The 22203-nt window shown below is 36.5% G+C and overlaps 1 protein-coding gene and 1 long non-coding RNA gene across 4 annotated transcripts in view; one reads left to right on the top strand and one right to left on the bottom strand.

The window, feature by feature from the left end:
* Window positions 1-22203, top strand: part of LOC105840251 (pneumococcal serine-rich repeat protein) — a 61802-nt gene that overhangs the window by 5207 nt on the left and 34392 nt on the right. For both annotated transcript variants that reach the window (XM_036284596.1, XM_036284595.1), the window contains exon 2: window positions 9475-9621. In XM_036284596.1, coding sequence (XP_036140489.1) covers window positions 9475-9621 — 147 coding nt within the window. The remainder of the gene's footprint in view (window positions 1-9474; window positions 9622-22203) is intronic.
* LOC118644871 lies at window positions 542-3524 on the bottom strand. 2 transcript variants are annotated; one of them, XR_004962660.1, is made up of 3 exons: window positions 3493-3524; window positions 1223-1470; window positions 542-1133 (listed from the first exon to the last, which is right to left on the bottom strand). It is a non-coding gene; the product is annotated as an uncharacterized LOC118644871 (long non-coding RNA). The 2 variants fall into 2 exon arrangements; XR_004962659.1 differs by lacking the exon at window positions 3493-3524 and having other exon boundaries at window positions 1223-1698.

The raw sequence follows: 22203 nt of genomic DNA, 5'->3' as shown, positions 1-22203 counted from the left end.
TGGCTCAATGTTGTAGGCCGTAATCAGTAAAACAGTACGTAATGAAAATATTGTCTACGACTGTATTTGATACGCGTACCAAGTGCTCGGTGTAAACTAGGTCATTGGCTGATCAGCTTAAATTCACTACTTGATACGCGTACTAAGTGCTTGGTATAAACTAGAGCAATGTCTGCTATAAGCTGTAAACAGTAAGCAATACGAAGGGTGTTTACGATAATGGCTATCCGAGTAATTTTCTCTAGGATCGAAATATATGATAAACACAACCATCTACTATCATCATGATTCGTGACAACTCAATGCTGTCCGGTATAGCCAAATCATCACGAGCAAGTTGCGAGTTGCGAGCAGGGGCTGTAATCTCCCATGCTTTTTTCGTGAACAGGGTTTGTGGCGCTGCCGCTGCAAGCGAACCAACCGAACCGAACTAAAATGCAATATGGCCGCTCTTTCCCCTTTCACCTCACTCCCCTTCCCACCCATTGACCCGTACGTACACACATGTACATACATACACATTCAAATTAATATTTAATAAATTTTTTGAACTTATTTATTTTATGGAACCATTACATGCTTTTATAATAGAATTACATTCTATGTGACAGAGCACCTTATTCTCTAAATCACGTTGTTTCTCCTCCAATACAATTTTCTTGCTTTCTTATGCTACAACATACTGGAAAGTAGTTTGCATTCAAGTGATTTGTCTTGACACCCATTAGCTTCGACAAACGATGACCAAAGTTCAACTGATTGTAGCCTCTTTCTTACGTTCATGTGGAATCAGCTGCTTCTTCGTAACTTAGGCTGCGTTTCGATATTCACTGCCAGTACTGAAAATCTATAGTTTACGTCACATATACTGTAGATTTTCAGTACTGACAATTAATATCGGAACGCAGCCTTAGCCTGTTGCAAGTTGCGAAGGAGCAGCTGATTCCACGTGGACGTAAGAAAGAGCCTACAATCAGTTGAACTTAGGTCATCGTTTGTCGAAGCTAAGTAATGTGATCACAGATTGCTTTTTCTTGGTTATAATTGTAGCTCCCTCATCTAACTCCTCTGACAGCATCTTTATTCTATATGGCGTCGAAGGCTGGTGTACAAATTGGAACAGCTACTGGTGTCTAAAAAAAACAGTCTCTTTATACCATACCACAAATTAAATCGCAGCGAGAAAAAAGCTGTTTCTGTAAGCGGAATTGCGATTACATACCATCAGTTTTAAATTATTCCGTTCGTAAGAAATAACCTCCTTCTTCGCTCGTAAGCTTTGCTTCACTTTACTTTGCTTGTTGAACGGAACTTATTACTACGGCCATGTTGATTTTAGACGGCCATATTGCATTTTAGTTCGGTTCGGCGAATTCGCTTACAGCGGTGGCGCAACAAACGCTGGTCACGAAAAATACATAAGAGATTACAGCCCCTGGTTGCGAGTTCCGTGAGTTTATAGCAGGTAACCTAAAAAGTACGACATAAATAATTTGATTATTACCAGGGTTGGGAACGTTACCTTAAAAAAGTAACGCGTTACCGTTACCGTTACTTTTTGTAAAAAGTAACTCGTTACCGTTACTCGTTACTTATTTTAAAAAGTAACGAGTTACCGTACTTAGAAAGTAACGATTCGTTACTTTTTTCGTTACTTTTTTGAAATGCTAAAGTAAAATGTTAAATTATAAAATTACATTATTTAATAATCAATATTAAAACTTAAAACTTTAAACTAGTTTCTAATATATAGCAAGCTTTTTTATATTAAACTCAATTAATAATTATTTTAATTTTTTATATTAATATCTTTATTTTTTTAATATACTTATCTTTATAAGAATTTATATTGTAATTCACAAATGTCATTTTGTCAAAAATTATTAATAAACTTTGATTTTAAAAATTAATGTTATATAAGCATTCCAATATTCATTACCAGTATTGAAAATCTATAGTTCAGTTTCATATACATATACTATAGACTTTTAGACTTTTAATACTAGCAGTGACTATCGGAATGCAGCCTATATAAGGTAGAGAATATTTTTCAAACATATATTTAAAATATATATTATAAAATATGGAAATAAATATTTTATAATTGCATTTATTGCACGTAACCTATAATCTAGCAGATAGGTTATACATATTGTATGTATTTGCGTATTGAAGACGACTATCTACAGTCTTTTAAATCTCAAAATAAAAGGTTTACGCATCGCATTAACAAGATATTTTAACAGGGCATTCTCATGTGGCATTGACTTCCAGCGCCCTATATCGGAATATTTTTATTTAATTAAGAATTAATTATCCATTAAGAATAATGCGCGCGACCAGTACGCGATCTATTGAACAGATATAAAAGATATAGGGAACTAAAATAACGATAAAAGTAACGGCTGAATTCGTTACCGTTACTGTAAAAATGTAACGACGTTACCGTTACCGTTACAGACATAAAAAAGTAACGAGCGTTACCAAAAAAATGTAACGAAAACGGTAACGGCGTTACAAGTAACGCGTTACTTCCCAACCCTGATTATTACAATTAAAAATAATCTGTTTTTGATGTATGGTAAGATTATTAACTTCATTAAAATAGTAATTATATAACACAATCATGTATTTTTAAAGTATTGTCTAAAGTAATATTAAAGAGATTATTTTATTTACAAATATTTTATTTATTAATTTGTCTATCAAGTTTCTATTATAACGATATTATTTCAAAACCTAATATAAAATTTTAATTAGACATTGATTCTTAATAAATGTTTTATTAATGTTATAAATGTTATTTAAACAAATAATCCAATATTTTGTTCATAAATGTTAATAGATTTGTACATAGCGTTAAGTAAAGTGCACAAACAAAAATTTTTTTATTGTGTTTACAGTATATCTTAATTTACTATGCACTTGTATTACAAATTAAAAAAATTTATTGTAAACATTATTATTAGTTTCACATTAGTGAAATATTCATGCATAATATTTATACATAAAGATATGATTTTTTAAAATAATGATAACACCATGCAACTTATCATTAACAGTTGTTACAAGAAAGAAAAATATTTATACTTAAATTTTTATTTTACTTGTAATCTAAAAAATATTATTAATAATGATTTATTTAATAATTTTACATAATTTATCTCATTTGTTTCAAAGTGTTAACACCGTCCGTTTAATAAAAGATGACTTTTCTAATATATATGTTAGTTAATAATAAATAATAACATTTATTGAGAATTAGTGTTTAATTAAAATATTATATTAGGTTTTGAAATAATACCGTTATGATAGAAACTTGATAGACAAAATAAATATTTGTAAATAAAATAATCTCTGATATTACTTTAGACAATACTTTAAAAATACATGATTGTGTTACATATAATTACTATTTTAAAGTTAATAATCTTATCATAAATTAAAAACAGATTATTTTTAATTGTAATAATCAAATTATTTATGTCGTACTTTTTAGGTTACCTGCTACAAACTCACGGAACTCGCAACTTGCTCGTGATGATTTGGCTATACCGGACAGCATTGAGTTGTCACGAATCATGATGATAATAGATGGTTGTGCTTATCATATATTTCGGTCCTAGAGAAAATTACTCGGATAGCCATTATCGTAAACACCCATTATTGGATGTAAAATCGTTTGGTGGTCACGAATATATTAATTAAAACGTTTGGTGGTCCACCGTTTTCTTGAATATTACAAAAAAATGCTTCCCAATGGCTTTGCTGTATAACTCCCTAGAACCATTTGATTTTTCAAGCAAATTTACTTCGCAAAGGATTATTCGACGCGTAATCGTTTGGTGGTCGCAAATTTGGTAATTAAAACGTTTGGTGGTTCATCACGTCGTCAAAAAAGCTAAATGATTGCGTGGGACATTTCGTTAGAGTTAGGTCATGTCACACTTTGGAATTAGCTGAATAAATTTTATTTTTCTCGACCAATTTGACTTTGCGAGGGGTCATTCAATACGTAATCGTTTGGTGGTCGCGAATATAATTACGAAATCGTTTGGTGGTCATCCGTTTTCGTAAAAATTCGAAAAAACCGTTTTCGATTGGCATCATTGTAAAGTCACTAGAAAAATATTATTTTTTGTACAAATTCACTTTCAAAGGCGTTATTGGATGTAAAATCGTTTGGTGGTCACGAATATATTAATTAAAACGTTTGGTGGTCCACCGTTTTCTTTAATATTACAAAAAAAATGCTTCCCAATGGCATTGCTGTATAACTCCCTAGATAAAATTTGATTTTTCAAGCAAATTTACTTCGCGAAGGATTATTCAACGCGTAATCGTTTGGTGGTCGCTAATTTCGTAATTAAAACGTTTGGTGGTTAATGTCGTCGTCAAAAAATGGTAAATGACGTCGTGTGCGCGTTTCATGCGGATAGGTCACTATGTGACATCGCCGTATTAGCGAAAAAATTTTCATTTTTCTACCAATTTCGCTTTGCGAGGGGTCATTCGACGCGTAATCGTTTGGTGGTTCATCACGTCGTCAAAAGAGCTAAATGATTGCGTGGGACTTTTCGTTAGGGTTAGGTCATGTCACACTTTGGAATTAGCTGAATAAATTTTATTTTTCTCGACCAATTTGACTTTGCGAGGGGTCATTCAATGCGTAATCGTTTGGTGGTTGCGAATATAATTACGAAATCGTTTGGTGGTCATCCGTTTTCGTAAAAATCCAAAAAAACCGTTTTTGATTGGCATCATTGTAAAGTCACTAGAAAAATATTTTTTGTACAAATTCACTTTCAAAGGCATTATTGAATGTAAAATCGTTTGGTGGTCACAAATATATTAATTAAAACGTTTGGTGGTCCACCGTTTTCTTTAATATTACAGAAAAAATGCTTCCAAATGGCCTTGTTGTATAACTCCCTAGAAAAATTTAATTATTATATTTAATATTCAATTGCACGCGTCATTCAGGTTTTTTGCCGATGAAATGAACCACCAAACGTTTTAATTACGAAATTCACGACCACCAAACGATTACGCGTCGAATAATCCTTTGCGAAGTAAATTTGCTTGAAAAATCAAATTTTTCTAGGGAGTTATACAGCAAAGCCATTGGGAAGCATTTTTTTTGTAATATTAAAGAAAACGGTGGACCACCAAACGTTTTAATTAATATATTCGTGATCACCAAACGATTTTACATCCAATAATGCCTTTGAAAGTGAATTTGTACGAAAAATAATATTTTTCTAGTGACTTTACAATGATGCCAATCGAAAACGGTTTTTTCGAATTTTTACGAAAACGTATGACCACCAAACGATTTCGTGATTATATTCGCGACCACCAAATGATTACGCATCGAATGACTCCTCGCAAAGTCAAATTGGTCGAGAAAAATAAAATTTATTCAGCTAATTCCAAAGTGTGACATGACCTAACCCTAACGAAAAGTCCCACGCAATCATTTAGCTCTTTTGACGACGTGATGAACCACCAAACGTTTTAATTACGAAATTCGCGACCACCAAACGATTACGCGTCGAATGACCCCTCGCAAAGCGAAATTGGTAAAAAAATGAAAATTTTTTCGCTAATACGGCGATGTCACATAGTGACCTATCCGCATGAAACGTGCACACGCTGTCATTCAGGTTTTTTGCCAACGAGACGAACCACCAAACATTTTAATTTGCTTGATTAAATTTGCTTGAAAAATCAAATGGTTCTAGGGAGTTATACAGCAAAGCCATTGAAAAGCATTTTTTTGTAATATTAAAGAAAACGGTGGACCACCAAACGTTTTAATTAATATATTCGTGACCACCAAATGATTTTACATCCATTAATGCCTTTGAAAGTGAATTTGTATCATAATTAATTCATTTGGGGAATTTCCAGTGTTACCAAAACTAAAGATACTCAAAAACGGTTTTTTCTAATTTCTACGAAAACGTTTGACCACCAAACGATTTCATTAGCATATTCGTGACCACCAAACGATTCCGAATCGAATGAGCTACTTGAAATTAAAATTGGTGCAAAAATAAATAATGTCGGGCTAACTTCACACCCGAATTTTATTTTTAATATTACAAGAGAACGGCTAACCACCAAACGATGCGACTGGACCACCAAACACCACCAAACGACCACCAAACGATACCAATTGGTGAAAATTGTTAAAGCTGAAGTTGGCTGGCTAACTTCACAGAGGTCTATTTGGGTAGTTTGTACCATATTTGTGCATCGGAGAGTTGGCAACGCTACTGCGTATGCTCAAGTTAGAGCACTAGAAAAGTAGGTATTCCTTTGAGTATATATACATGGAGGAGGAATGTCAGCACTAAGGCCGGTATTCATAGTCGAATCTTATTTAAAGATCCTCTCAAGCAATGTCTTAAGATGCTAATACGGCTTTGTGATTGGCTGATGGCATCTCAAGACAGTACTTAAGATGATCTTAAATATAAGATCCGACTATGAATACCGGCCTAAAAGTGAGTCCAAGATCTGTGCGCGAGAGAAAGATATATCATGATACTTGCCCTCTCTGCGCATGCTCAAATGTATTATGGACGCTATAAGTTACAATGGCTGGCATTGTGTATGTTTTCACACACATACAATTCGTACATTCGTAAGTACAGAACAGTACAGAAGTGCACAAAAAGTGTTAAAACTACGGTGTAGGTAATGATATTGACGCATGCGCAGAGAGAGCAAGTATCATGATGTACCTTTCTCTCTTGCACAGATCTTGGGACGGAATTCATAGACCGATCTTAAGTTCAAGAATTGTCTTAAGGGCCACCGCACAAACTCTTCCATAACGCGTTACGTTACGTTAAGTACTCCATACGAACCTAAGTTGTACTTAAAATTTAACTTAAATCAACGCACAAAGAAATCCTTAACGTAAGAACTTAAGAACTTACGTTAAAAGTTTCTTTGTGCGTTGATGTAAGTTTAATTTTAAGTACGAACTTAGATTTATGGAGCACTTAACGTAACGTAACGTGTTACGAAAAAGCTTGTGCGGTGGCCCCAAGTCTAGCTTCGAGCCGACTTGAGACTTACTTAACCAATGAAATAACAGCATTGACGTCTCAAGATCGTGCTTAAGATGGATCTTGAATAAGATTCGATTATGAATACCGGCCTTGGATACACTTTCGGTCTACATAAAACAAAGCAATTCCTCCTCCATGTATATATACTCAAAGAGGTATTCTTACGTTTGCCATTTTTCTTCAAACTAGCAAGTAACTAGCATGAAATGTTAGGTATGTTTTGTACATATGTACGTCAATAATGGGTGCATTCAGTAGCACAACCGCTCATTGAGCGACTAAGCAATTGAAGATGATTGGGTCTTACCTTTAGATCCAACAAATCACCTTCAATCGCTACTTAGCCGCTCAGTGAGCGGTTGCGCTCCGGATGCACCCAATGTTTGGAAACGCCAAATTTTATGCGACAATGAAACAAAGGCTGGTATTCATAGTCAAATCTTATTTCAAGATCGTCTCAAGCAATGTCTTAAGATGCTAATACGGCTCTGGGATTGGTTGATGGCATCTTAAGACAGTACTTAAGATGATCTTAAATATAAGACCCGACTATGAATACCGGCCAAAGACACGATATTTATGATCTTGAGACTGTAAAAGTTATTGCAATGTATTATACATATAAAACATCATGCTAGTTACTTTACTAGTTTAAAGAAAAATAGCGGACGTGAGAATACTCACTTTTATAGTGCCTTACTCAAGTCATTACATTTTGTCGGTATGACAGGTTTCATAACCTGAATATTCATCAACTTTAAGGGCCATCATACACGAAATGGCATAACCTACATATGCATAGCATAAGACCGATGAACCAATCAGTTGTCAGCATAAAGTCGCCATATTGATGTACATAAGATGCTTATTGGCCTAGAGCTTTTATGTTATGCTTATGCAGCTTATGTCATTTCGTGTGTGATGGCCCCATAGAGCTTGTATCAATGAAGGGGCCATTGCTATATGTCGGAATCCGCGCGGGAAGAATCGACAGAGACATGAATATATTTTCATATAGGGTGCGTTCGGGAAGACGCTATTAGCGCTATCAGCATCAGTATATCTTCATTACTCATTAAAAGTAAAACAAGGATAGACTGATGCTGATAGCGCTAATAGCGTCTTCCCGAACGCATTCATATTCTGTCTCTTTTCGTGTTAGACATCCCCACCACTCTGTTTTCTAGAAGGAAAGAAGCGCACATACAAGCGGTACGACAGGTACGAGCCTACCTACTTGGTGCCTACTTGGGCCTCGGACTGTTACAATTAGTACAACAAATTTTTACATACAAAAGTAATACTGTGCATTCATTGATTGGCATGCATCTTTTAGATTCTAAATTATGTATCACTTAACAAATACACAGTGTTATCTTTGTAAGCAATTTTTTTTCGTACGAATTCGAGAATCGGGCCTCAGATTGTATAGTTACGAACCTGTTTCCACACGAAAAAAGACAGAATATATCCACCTTTCTGTCGATTCTTCCCGCGTGCGTCACGATGCACCAAGGCTCCTCTATTAATACAAGCTCTATGCATGGCCCTTACAATTAATATCTTATTTTCCGGGAGCGTCCCAGATGCGCACAGTAATAAACAAACACAGCAGGCTGAGTGAAACGGACACAGTAACAAACGGACATAGACCAAACGGACACAGTAATAAACGGACACAGTGCAAAACGGACACAGTAATAAACGGACACAGTGCGAAACGGATACAGACCAAATGCGCACAAAGCGAAACGGACACAGATCAAATGCGCACACTGCACATGTGCACGGACCAAATGCACACACGGAAAGTCGCAAACCCATGTGATGCAGTGAATGCTTTGCACGCACACACACACACACACACGGGGGGGGGGTGCAAGGCGGGCCTTCGGCCCCCCCTCCCGCACCCCGTTCAAGTCGCTAACCTATGTAAACTTTACTCTGCTTGCAATATACATGAATGGCATTTGGTCCGTGCGCATGTGCAGTGTGCGCATTTGGTCTGTGTCCGTTTTGCTCTGTGTGCATTTGGTCTGTGTCCGTTTCGCACTGTGTTCGTTTGTTACTGTGTCCGTTTCGCTCTGTGTCCGTTTATTACTGTGTCCGTTTGTTACTGTGTCCGTTTCACTCAGCTTGCTGTGTCCGTTTATTACTGTGCGCATCTAGGACTCACTCTATTTCCCGAGGCAGAGCGACGCTTTTTTCTGCCAGATTCGTTTGTTTGAAGCAGAACTGCGTTGAATAAGCGCATAAGTACATCGATATTTGAGTGCGAGATCTTAAACTGAATAATTATTACCATAATTACATTTTGCTTTTCTTAAGGAACAAGCTATATGTATTTTTTTAATTCTATTTTTACAAATTTTTTTTGTTTATGTATTAGGGAGGACATATTGAACAATTCACCGGATTCAGCGGTCGATGATTTCTACAATGTGGAAAGAAGCAAAAGACAATCAAATTGTTTAAAAACTGTACCTGATGAAGATGATAACACCGACGTAAACTGTGAACAAATAAATATGAAGAGGTATACCCTAATAGCACACGGAGATTCTGAGAACGTTCTAAGAATATCGCAAAAGTATATTGCGTATATTCTCAGAACAATCGCATTACGTACTGCGACTAACCAAGTACATTCTGAAAACGTTTGAATGTCCGCGGTACTTTCTTCCATAGAGTGTCGCTGCAAATGTCTATAGATTGACGCAATGGCCGCATTCAGCAGACACTCCAGTGAACACAGTAATATAGCCTGCGTTTCGATATTCACTGCCAGTACTGAAATTCTACAGTGTATGTGACGTAAACTATAGATTTTCAGTACTGGCAGTGAATATGAACGCAGCCATAGTAGCAACGTAACAGCAATGTAACCGAATATAACTGGTTACATTACTCTGAAGTTACACGTAACTTACATGTAAGTTACAATTTCCGACTCAGCAATATAACATGTTATATAACATGTTATCTAACTGTCACACAACAGTTACATGCGTTCCGTTTCACGCATGATACGCATATCTTGTTTCTAAAAATGATAAAGAGACTTCTAAAAGATAACATAATGTCAGAATGTTAATCAATGCGCCGTTTTTTTAAGAACAGAAAGATATTATGAAACTGATATCTAAAAGATTTCTTAAATCGGATATCTTTAAATTGCAACTAGAGAAAAATAAAGTAAAATAATTTCATTTTTTAAAAATTATTTTTATCAACAGTATATATTAAATTTAGGACAAATTTTTATTAATTAATTAAATTTTAATTATATTATTTTATTTTATTCTTGTCGCTGGTAGTTTTGAATCCGGGACCTTAGGATGACGAATTTTGTACTCTATTTGCTACGCCAATTTGACTCATCGATATGGGCACTTGTTATTGTCTACATATACCTATATGTTATAAACTGACGCAATTATATTATTTTTTATAAAAGCAATTAAATTTTGCAAAACATTAAAAATAAATATCATTAATTTATTCCCAGATAACACAGAGATGAACAGAAATTCCTAAAGAAATCATTTTAATGAATACTTGGAGAAGTAGAAAAATAAATACATAAAGAATTCTTGAGGAATTAGCCACAATAAGTTCACATTGAAGTATTCCTTAAGAGTTTATTGTAATGAATACCTCGTGATTTATTATTTGGAATATTTAAAGTATTCATAGAGAAGTCATTCTAAAGAATACTTGGCAAAGTAGAAAAATTAATACATAAAGAATTCTTGAGAAATTAGCCACAATGAGTTCACATTGAAGTATTCCTTAAGAGTTTATTGCAATGAATACCTTGCTATTTATTATTTGGAATATTTAGAGTATTCATAGAGAAGTCATTTTAAAGAATACTTGGCAAAGTAGGAAAATGAATACATAAAGAATTCTTGAGGAATTAGCCACAATGAGTTCACATTAAAGTATTCCTTAAGAATTCATTGCAATGAATACCTCGCGATTTATTATTTGGAATACTTTGAGTATGAAGACTAGAACCAAGGGGTCTATTACAGTTCTTGGGTGAGCTCATTCACTGTGAAAATGTGAAAAGTGAGCAACAGTGATTGGTGTATATCGTTAGTTCTAAAAGTATACACCAATCAGTGGAGACAGTGCTGGAAATGTAAAAAGTGAGTGAACTCACCTAAGAACCGTAATAGACCCCCAGGAGACCGAATTAAGCCTGATTTCGCCTCCAAAAGTGAGGCGAAAATCTATTAGAAATGTAGTACCAAATGGTGACGCTGGCGACAATGGTTTACCGGAAACAATATAGATTATAACGACAAGCATTTGACAATAAATGCAAATTTATAATAAAAATCTTAGCAATTTTACATTTAGAGTACTTATTTCAGTTTTCTTATACTAATACAACAATTGCATACAGCCTAGCATCAGGGCTGACTACGATAAACATAGACTAGACGATTGTATCTAGAGTTGGAACATATTTTTTTTTTTTTTTTTATTATCAATATAAAATACAACCTTTGGGAACTAGCCCATGTGGTTTACAAAAGGTCGGATGATTTGTCTTATTCAACGCTGTACAAAGGTGTTTAAGCTAGATGTAAAGCGCGGAACAAAAGTAACGCCCTATGTTAAGATTCTTACCATTAACTGTGTAATATGTATAGAGTGAACTAATTCTAGGTGACGCCGATGAGTGGCGTTTGTGTATTTGTCGACCATGTCGGCAACTTCCGCAGGAAATTTAAGTAAAGAAGCCTCTAAGACAAACAATAAAATGGAGTTCTCTTTGATTACATCTCACTACCATTTAAGCTAGACTTAAGGTTTTTAGATGTCTAATTCTTATCTGCTAACAGAAAAGACAAGTCTTGAAATTAAACTTTATATAGCTTAAACAACTAAGACTTAAAAATAAGATTTTTAACAAGTTTGTACATTATGATACAATGGAGATTTACAAAGATAATTACCTATAGTTATGAAATAAAATACCTATCTTTAATTATTAATAAAAGCAGAGCTCAATGGGCTTCATAAACAAGTTGAAATGGAGCCTATAAATTTTTCTAAAGCGTATAAGATTTCTGATGAAGGAAGAGACAACAGATACTCAAGCGAATATGGTCCGAAACCCAAGACCTTTGATAGATCATTTAAAAGGGTGAGTCTCTGTTCAGAGTATTTAAAGCACGACCAAAAGACATGTTCCGGAGTTTCGTCTTCCCCACAATAAGGACAGTCAGGCAGGTCTACTATGAGAAAGCGGAAAAGACTGGCATGCAGAGAAGTATGTCCACTTCTTAATCTGTTTATAGACGTAATAATTCTTCTCCTGAGATTATATGTGTCAAACCACGAATGGTTGCTCGCGGTCTCAAAATTTGTAAAATAATATGATCCTCGAAACTGACTTTCCTCTCGGCACCATTTTTCTGACTCCTGTCGAGTAACTTTTTTCCACAAGTTCTTAGCCTCTCTTATCGGGATGTCGTTGTTTGACCTTTGCCCTGAGGTACTGGCTTGCTTGGCAGCGATATCCGCTCTTTCATTTCCCGGGATACCTTTGTGACTCGGAATCCACACGAGTTTCACAGAGAAGCCCTCTTGTTTTAGGTTCCAAAGATTATCCTTTATGTCCAAGATGATGTGTGAGCTATGATTTGGTTTGAATTCAGCTTTAATAGCTGAAATAGTTGATTTCGAGTCCGAAAAAATTGTAACAGTTTTCCATTTCTTACTCCGAATGATTCTTAAAGATTCCAGGATAGCCATGGCCTCGACACAAAAGGATGAGACAAATCCCGCGGTTCTATATACACCCAATACTTCTCCTGATCCCGATATAACTGCGAAGCCGGATGAAACAGCGTTTTCCGATGTCGACCCGTCTGTGTAAATACATTGTGTAAATTTTAATTCAGATTCAAATATTTTTAAAAATGTATTTGTGCAGTTTTTAGATTGAGCGATCTCATGGCCACTGACTTCATCCACCTCAGGGAGGAAGAAAATTGCTTCGTAATTGGAAGGATAGCATGTGGGGGTAGATCTGCTTGGGAACCATTCAGCATACTTGGAAAACTCCTTGTATGCTGTTAGGAGTGGAGTTCTAACTGGTGACCACGCCTGTTGGTGTGGAGTTTCACTCAATTTTCTAATTGTGTGTTTCAGCTGATGGTTATGAGAAGTGTTCATTCGTGTAATATAGTTAAGACCCAGATATTTTATTCTGTAGTAAAGAGAGGGCTCGCGTGCTTCCGTAAGAATTACATTAAGTGGAGTAGAGTTTCTATATCCCATTACAATTCTTAAAGCTCTCATTTGGAGCTTATCTAATCTATTCGAGAGATCTTGAGAGATGTTGTGTAACAGAAAACCCCCGTATTCAATGCGAGATCTGATTAGAGCACGATAAATTCTTTTAAGAATACTTGGGTCGGACCCCCACCATTTTCGGCCCAGACATTTAATAGTTTTTATAGAGTTTAGGCATTTTTTCTCTATTTCCAGGACATGGGCATTCCATTTTAAATTAGCTTGGAATGTTAGACCTAAAAAGGTTACTTTTGTCGTAGACAGGATCTGTAAACCTGAAACCTCCATCGAGAAGCTTTTAATACGGGTTTTCTTAAAAACGCAAAATTGCGTTTTTTGTGGAGAAAGGGATAGTCCAATATGTGACAGGAATATATTAATTCTTTTGACTGAAGCCTCAAGGGCCCAGATTCCTCCATTCTCCGAGGATTGGGAGGAATAGAGACAGACATCGTCGGCATATTGTAAAATATTAATTTCCTTCTGGCAATATCTATCCAAATCTTGGACATACAGTGTGTATAGAATGGGACTTAAGACACTTCCTTGCGGAAGGCCTTTATATGCATTTCTTTTGACGTCTAATTCCTGAAATCGACAAGATACACGCCTAAAAGATGTTAAATTAAATATAAATTGACGGGTAAGAGGAGGAATACCTATTTCCAGTAAATTATTGATTAATATATTCGGTAGAACGTTGTCATAGGCAGCCTTGATGTCTAGGAAAACCGCGGGAACATCCCTCTTTTCTTCAAAACCCCCAATAATATTGGCATAAAGAATTAACAAATTATCCATACAGGATTTTTGCTTACGGAAGCCAAATTGTGAGGACAGGAGAACGTTATTGACTTCCAACCACCAAAGAAGACGATTGGTAATCATTCTTTCCATTATCTTTCCTAGGCACGATGACAACGAAATTGGGCGGAACTTGTTTTTGCCTGTTTTAGGAATGAAGCAAACTAGGTATTCCCTCCATTCTTTTGAAAAGAGACCTTTTCTAAAAATCAGATTAAAAATTCTAAGAAGAACCGATCTGCCCATCGGGGAGAAATTTTTAATAATTTTGTAATCAATTCTATTGATACCTGGACTCGATTTCACATTAACTGACTCTATAGCCCAAGTTAGTTCCTCGTGAGTAAAAGGAAGGTCCATAAAGTTATCTGATCCTGGAGACATAAGATCTGGCGTGGGGGAGGGACCCAAGGGGGAAAGAGTTCGTCTATTTGTTTGGAGATTGTTTCAATCTTATCTTCGGATATTGACTGACTGTTTTCAGTACGGTTCCATCTTGAATCAAATTTTTTAACAGTGTTCCAGATAAATGTTGGGCTGGTGTCTTTTTTAATTGATTCACTGAATTCAATAAACTTTTCATATTTAATTCTGCGCAGTCCTTTTTTCGTTAATGCACATTGCTGTTTGTAGCGCTCAAAATCTTCGTAATTTCTCGTGATGTTAAATCTGTGCCATGCCAGTTTTCTATCATTGACGAGATTGTCGCATTCTCTTGACCACCATAAGCACGGAGGAGAGCCTATGGAAAGGCGGTCCTTAAGCGGAGCTGATGCTTCCTTTATAGCCTTTTCGGTTGAGGCCACAAAAGTTGTGTATATGCTAAGAACATCATTTTCCTGGTCTGTAATAAGATTTTTGACATCAGCATCCATAATTGTTTGGAAGTTTTTCCAGTTGGTTGACTTATTATATAGTGGGGGGCTTTTCCTTGGTTTTTTTGCTATATTTTGGGAATAGAATGTTTCGACACAGATCGGGAAATGATCGCTACCCCATGCGTCCGGGAGGACCGTTCTTTGGATTTTAGGTAGCATAGATATATGACAGATAGTGAGGTCGATAGTAGAAAGGCTTCTAATAGCGTCACCACAAAAAGTTGGAGAACCATCCCCAACCAGTGCAAAATCCGAATCCTCAATAGCCGACCATAAATTTCTACCGTTTGGGCATGAATAATTCGAGCCCCAGTGCCCATTATGAGCATTAAAATCTCCAGCAAAAATAACCGAATTATGGTTTCCAAATTGATTAATAAATCTACTCCATTCGTCATCTGTAATAACTCCTAAATTAGGAGAGCGGTAACATGCTATTAGTATTAGAGACTCACCAGCAAGAAAAATTTCCGCCGCACAAACCTCTATCTTGCCTAAGCAATCGTATGGTATCTGGATGGCTCGATACTTAAGAGAGTGAGACACAATTATTGCCACTCCGCCGCCTCTTCTGTTCTCTCTGTCCTTCCTAATTATGTCAAATCCTTTCAAGAGGAAAGTATTTTGATTAGTTAACCAAGTCTCTGAAATAACAAATGCCTTATAAATTGTGCTCTGCTTTTCCATATCGTGAAACCTATGTAATAGAGATTTCGCATTCCATTGAATAAAATTAAAATTACAGTTATCGCAGTTATCCAAATTAGATATTCTGCCGTAAACCATTATGGTTAGGGTTTAAATTATGTGAGTTTTGTAACAAAAGAAGAGACTGGTATATCCTAATAAAAATAAAAATAAAATAAAATAAAATAAAAAATATGAAAAAGAAATGAAAACAAAACAAAACAAAACAAAAAAAAGGTGAAGAGGAAAAAGAGAAGGAAGAAAAAGAAAAGGGAAAAGAAAAAAAAGAAAAAAGAAAAAAAAATAAAAAAATAAATAAAAGATAAAGGGGGGGGAAGGGAAAAAGAAGGGAAAAAAAAGATATATATAATTCTTCTTTAAGTTCTTTTAACAAGATATATAGAGAGAAAAGAAAGGAGAAAATTCCCCTCCTTCCTCTCTCCTTTCCTCCTTTTTCCTTATGTATTCAATTATATTTAAGATTATTGCCTAGCTTTTTGTTTCGTGTGTTCCACTACTATCTTGTGGTTTTCCAAAGTCTTCTCCATCCTGTCAAATAGGTCATCAATTTCTTCTGATTCCAGCAGCCGGTCCAGTAGGTGGTACGCTCTAGCCTTAACCTCTGCCGCGCAATGGGTGAATAATTGTGTCCATAACCAATCGCTCTTGACTGATGACTGGAATATAGCCGGATTGTCGACCAAAGACACTCCCTTCTTTTGTGGGAGAAGGGGAAAATTCTTGATTGTTTTCGGCGGTGTTATTACGATGTCTTCTTTTCTTGCCTGATAACCAGGGTTTTGGCCTCAAAGAACGGCAGATTATCATAAGCCATTACTCTTACTATTTCAGCGTTTCTAACGTAAAGAGGGCACTCTCTATCTGCGGTTGAATGAGGACCGGAGCAGTTTATGCATTTTTTTTCCTTTTGGCACGGCTGATCCTTTGAGCTTTGGTGATCACTCTCTCCACATTGAAGACATTTTGGATTCCCTTCGCAGTATTTGCTAATATGACCAAAATAGCCACATTTATAACATAGTCTGACCGATGAGATGTAGGGTGTGACTGTGTTTATTGTGCGCATGATAAGGAGGCTCTCTGGGATGTCCTCTCCCATTTTTTGCACACATATATTTTCTGAGTCGGTCCATAGGGCAGTGGTGCGATCCTTCTTCTTTAATCTAAAAATATTATGTATCATAATGTCAGAGTTTTCCTCCTCTATTACCTTCTTTATTTCTTCTAGAGAGAATTCTGTAGGAATATTTCTGATGACCATCTTGCGTGTTAGCTTGTATGCCGGAATAAAAACAGCGAAGCCTGCATCTTTTATATATTTATTAGAGAGTACTGCATTAGCTGCCGTTTTCGTGGGAAAAGTAGCCACCCAAGTGTCGAACGAATAGTTTCTTAGATTCAAAAATTTGACATTGGCATTAGCAAGCATTTTAGATACTTTTAGCAGGGAGGTCCTCTTTCTCGTCCTTTCCTTGTCCGTCTTTGATGAGGGCAGTCTAAAGTGTAAAACATATGGGGCCTTTGTAAAGGCACCATATTTCACTGGGAGGTCCTTGGACTGCGTGCCGGTCACTATTTCAGATGAAGTTGAGGCTGCCTCATGTTCCTTAGCCTCCTTGGGAGGGGGCTTTCGGATCTTCTTTTGATTTTTGGGGGGAGGCTGACGATTGTCCGACTCACCCTCTGTTGACGAAAGAGCTCTCTTTGCAGACGTTATTTCCACCGGGCTTATATCCATGACTTCTTCTTGAGACATATTTTTACTGATTTGTGTGCAAAATTTCTTCAGATCGTTCGATATCTTTTCATATGGAGGCGAAGGCGGGGATGGCACGTGGCCATCCGCCGGCCCCAGCCCGCCGGGGGGGTTAGGTCTATCCACTTTAATGTCTCACACGCTTTTATCAGAGAGATTTAATTTAATACGGACTTCCGGGAACAAATAACGGCCTAGCCGGTCGTAATGGGCCCAGAGAACCCTCTGGGAGTCTCAAATATACCGAAACTGGTACAAAAGGAGAGGCACACAAAAAGAGACAATGCGCACGCAACGGTTGCTCCTCGGAATCCTTGGAGTTGGAACATATTCCGGTGTATCTCGGTGTACGAGCATCGTCAGCGCCACCATTTGGTACTACATTTCTAACAGATTTTCGCCTCACTCAAAACCACAGAGATCGGTCTTCCTGGTTCTAGTAGAGCACTAAAAAAGTAGGTATTCTCACGTTCGCCATTTTTCTTCAAACTAGCAAGTAACTAGCATAATGTTTTACATATATAATACATCGCAATAACTTTTACAGTCTCAAGATCATAAATATCGTGTCTTCGTTTCATTGTCGCATAAAGTTTGATGCTTCCAAAGATTATTGACGTATATATATACAAAACATACCTGGGCTCGATTCTTGAATTCATTTGCAAGAGAAACGTATTCGCAAATTCTGTTCTTACAGAAAAGTTGAAAATTTATTGGCTATCGTATGACTTTTAACCAATAAACTTGCAACTTTTCTGTTAGAGCGGGTATTTGCGCATACGTTTTCTTGCGAATGAATTCAAGAATCGAACCCCTGGTCATATGTCCTCAAAATGACCATTTTTTTACATGGCCTAAAATTGACGTCATGATGTGACGTCATTTCGAAATCATATTTCAGTCATGATCTGACGATTATTTTCCCAGACAGCACGCATCCAAGATCGGGACATAAAGACGTCATTAAGACGTATTTTAGACACGGTCTAAAGTGGTGTCTACAATGAGATTTAAGGCGTAAGGCATAAGTATATTATATAAGCATATCATATTCAACTTTAAGAGAACTTTTTTAAGAAAACATTTAGATATCTTGGAAATGATGTCAAAATGATAACATTTATCAGAGACGTTTACTAAGAGCGGTCTTTGAGATATCTCATTGAAAATTATCCTTATGATATCAGCTAAACAATATCAGCTTATTATCTCATAAAAGATATCACAATGCTGTTCGATTTTTGAGTCGTCCATGCGCGTCGTAATTGACTCAGAAATCAGACAACACTATGGCTGCGTTCCGATATTCACTGCCAGTACTGAAAATCTATAGTTTACGTCACATATACTGTAGATTTTCAGTACTGACAGTAAAATATCGGAACGCAGCCTATAACATCCTGAATGAGAGATATTTAAAAAAATTATCATAAAGATAATGTTTTCAAAAATAACGGTTTGTCCACAATTACTGCGCACAAAAAATGCACAAAATCTAAATTCATCATGTACTGTACAAAAACAGGATAATAAATGTACTATAATTTTTCTTAGAATGTATGATCTATATAGTTAACTATCTAATTAACGGTTAATTTAGAGTCTAAAGTATTTACAGAAACACGATAAACGTCATTTTCAACAACAGTTCCAATCAATATTATTAGAGTTTCATTAAATGTCATATAAAATTTTTTTAACAAGATTACTATTTTTTAACATTTTTAATATTAAACACGATACGACACTCAGAAAAAAAGTATCGTGCTGATTATTTATCGCAGTTTTAGTGATAATTTTTGATAATTTTATTTTTTGATCGTGTGTAACACTAAAAATATAAAGAAATGATAATTGTTAAAATTTTATTCAAATTACATATAATGAAAGTAGAATAGTACAAACTAAAGATGTTGTTAAACGTGGTAATATTTATTGTATTTGTGTACTACGTAGTGCTTGAGAGGGAAAGAGGGAGAGAGAGAGAGAGAGAGAGAGAGAGAGAGAGAGAGAGAGGGAGAGAGGTGTCATACTAAAATGCGCGAAATACTTATTCATAGTATGTTACACTCTTTGTAATAACACAGAAAAGTATTCTCTCTTGATGTAACGATTTCACGATAGCTCAGGCGCGATGCTACGATAATTATGCTTAAAAATTAATGTTTAATATCATGTATTGTTAACACAACGAAGGATTTTCTTTTATAACCATAGAAAACTTACAGTTTTTTCTACCTTTAATTGCATTATTAATTACGACAGATTTTCAGTGACTTATAATGTATTAACGATAGAAGAAACTCGAAGTTCACTATCATATACAAGAGAAAATCCTTTGTAGTTAACCATACTAACGATACTTGACATAACATTGATCTCTAATTACCTATAATTACCGTAGAAGTCGCATCAAATCATTTATTCTGAAGTTCTTAGATCAAACGTGAATATTTTTCTATCGTGTCATTTTACAAAGAGTGTATATTAGGGATAGTATTTCGTGCATTTCGTAATTTTCTAATAAGATGGTTACGAAAGGAGAATGTATAAAGAATCAATCGTGATAAATCTTCGTTAATTTAATATTCCATAAAAAACAATAAGAGAATTTGATGCGGCAAATATTATATTATTTGCAGGTTTCATACGTTTCCATCGCTTTCTCTCTTTCGACTTTCTTATTTACAGAAGTTTATTACGATTTAAATTTGTCCTATTTTTATTAATAATTCATAATCTCGTCATGGAATCGCGAGTGTGCGTAGCAGCCATCGACGCGAGCTTAGGCGCGGTGCGGCGAGACGTGGGAACGGCGACGACGCCACGTTTCTCCTTCTTCTCCCCGCCGCCGCCGCCGCCACCGCCACCGGCAGTCAATGCTTGAGACAGTAGGCCGCTATGGCTCGAGCGGCTCGAGCCCTTCCTTCGGCGCGCAAGGCGCGCTCTCATTCGCATAATTTAAAAAATTTATATCTTGATTATTAGCAGACCAAACCCATAACAATAGATTTTTATGTTCATCTCGATCCCATCTACCTTTTTATGAACAGTGAGCAGTATGCTCTGGGATTCCCTGTCTACTATTGTCTTTCTTCTGCGGATAACGTTCTGCAGCGTTGTGCGCAAGCATAATAAGCCAACGTCTGTGCACGAGAGTGAGTCCCAGATGCGCACAGTAATAAATGGACACAGCAGGCTGAGTGAAACGGACACAGACCAAATGCGCAGACCAAGTGCGCACGGACCAAATGCGCACAAACCAAATGCGCACGGACCAAATGCGCACGGACCAAATACGCACAGTCGCAAACCCATGTGGTGCAGAGAATGCTTTGCACACACACACACACACACACACACACACACACACACACACACACACACACACACGGGGGGGGGGCGGAGCAAGGGGAAGCTTCGCTTTTCCCGCACTCACCCCGTCGGTAGAGGTGCCCGAAAATTCACAACCCATGTAGTAAGTCTGTTGCTTACTGTGTCCGTTTGGTCTGTGCGCATTTGGTCCGTGCGCATTTAGTCCGTGCGCATTTGGTCCGTGCGCATTTGGTCTGTCCGTTTCACTCAGCCTGCTGTGTCCGTTTATTACTGTGCGCATCTGGGACGCTCCCGTGCACGACGCTCTGAAAGAGAGAGAGAGAGAGAGAGAGAGAGAGAGAGAGAGAGAGAGAGAGAGAGAGAGAGAGAGAGAGAGAGAGAGAGAGAGAGAGAAAGCAAATATTATTCGTGGGGAAAAAACATATTGCCTGTACCGTGATGTTTTCGATTGTCGGGACCGTTAGTAATATAAAAGTATTACTGAGGCTATTATGTGTCCAAATAATGTCCGTTTTACGTCCGGTTCGGACATTCTAAGGATGTACCTGGTATGTCCTTGGGACGAATATAGAACATCCTAAATACATCCATTGGATGTAAACAGGATATCTGTCGAATGTCCTCAGGATTTGTATCGGATATCCAAATAACATCCTAATTATGTCTGCGGGTTGTGTGGGTAAACGATTGAAGTGACGGAGTTTGCCTTTTTAAAGTATAAACTATAATTATTAATTGATTTTTTTAAGTAGTTCAAGTAGTTCAAGATGGTGGATGCAGTATGGCATCCAAATACATAGAAATCATATTTTATTGCGATATATGTGTGTGAATAGTCATTTCTCACATTTTCGAAGTCGCTGAGTACGAATCTTTGGTCAATAATCATTTTTCAAAATGGCGGATACAATATGCCATAAAAATTATACTTTATTAAAAACTATGCCTCCGAGTACTTATTTTATGTATTTGTGAGACCGCTGAGAACAAATTTTGGGTCTGTTTTTTATTTTTCAAAATAGCGGATACAATATGGCATCAGAATACACGAAAATCATATTTTACTGTGAACTATCCCACACAGCACACTTTATCCTAGGGATGTCCCTGGGATGTCATTTTGGGATATCGCAATATCGTTGGATATCTGTGGACCGTCTGCGATATCCAAGGGATATCCAAGGGATATCCAAGGGATATCCAAGGGATGCACAAATGTCCACCGATTTGACATCCTGCAGATATCTCAAACGATATCCAGAGGATGTCCAAGGGATTTCCTGAGATATCGTAATATATCTTAGTAAAAAAATTTGTC

Source organism: Monomorium pharaonis, chromosome 3, assembly GCF_013373865.1.
Source record: "Monomorium pharaonis isolate MP-MQ-018 chromosome 3, ASM1337386v2, whole genome shotgun sequence".
Classification (NCBI taxonomy): domain Eukaryota; kingdom Metazoa; phylum Arthropoda; class Insecta; order Hymenoptera; family Formicidae; genus Monomorium; species Monomorium pharaonis.
Note: the sequence above shows the minus strand (reverse complement) of the source record. Positions and strands in the feature narration are given on the sequence as shown.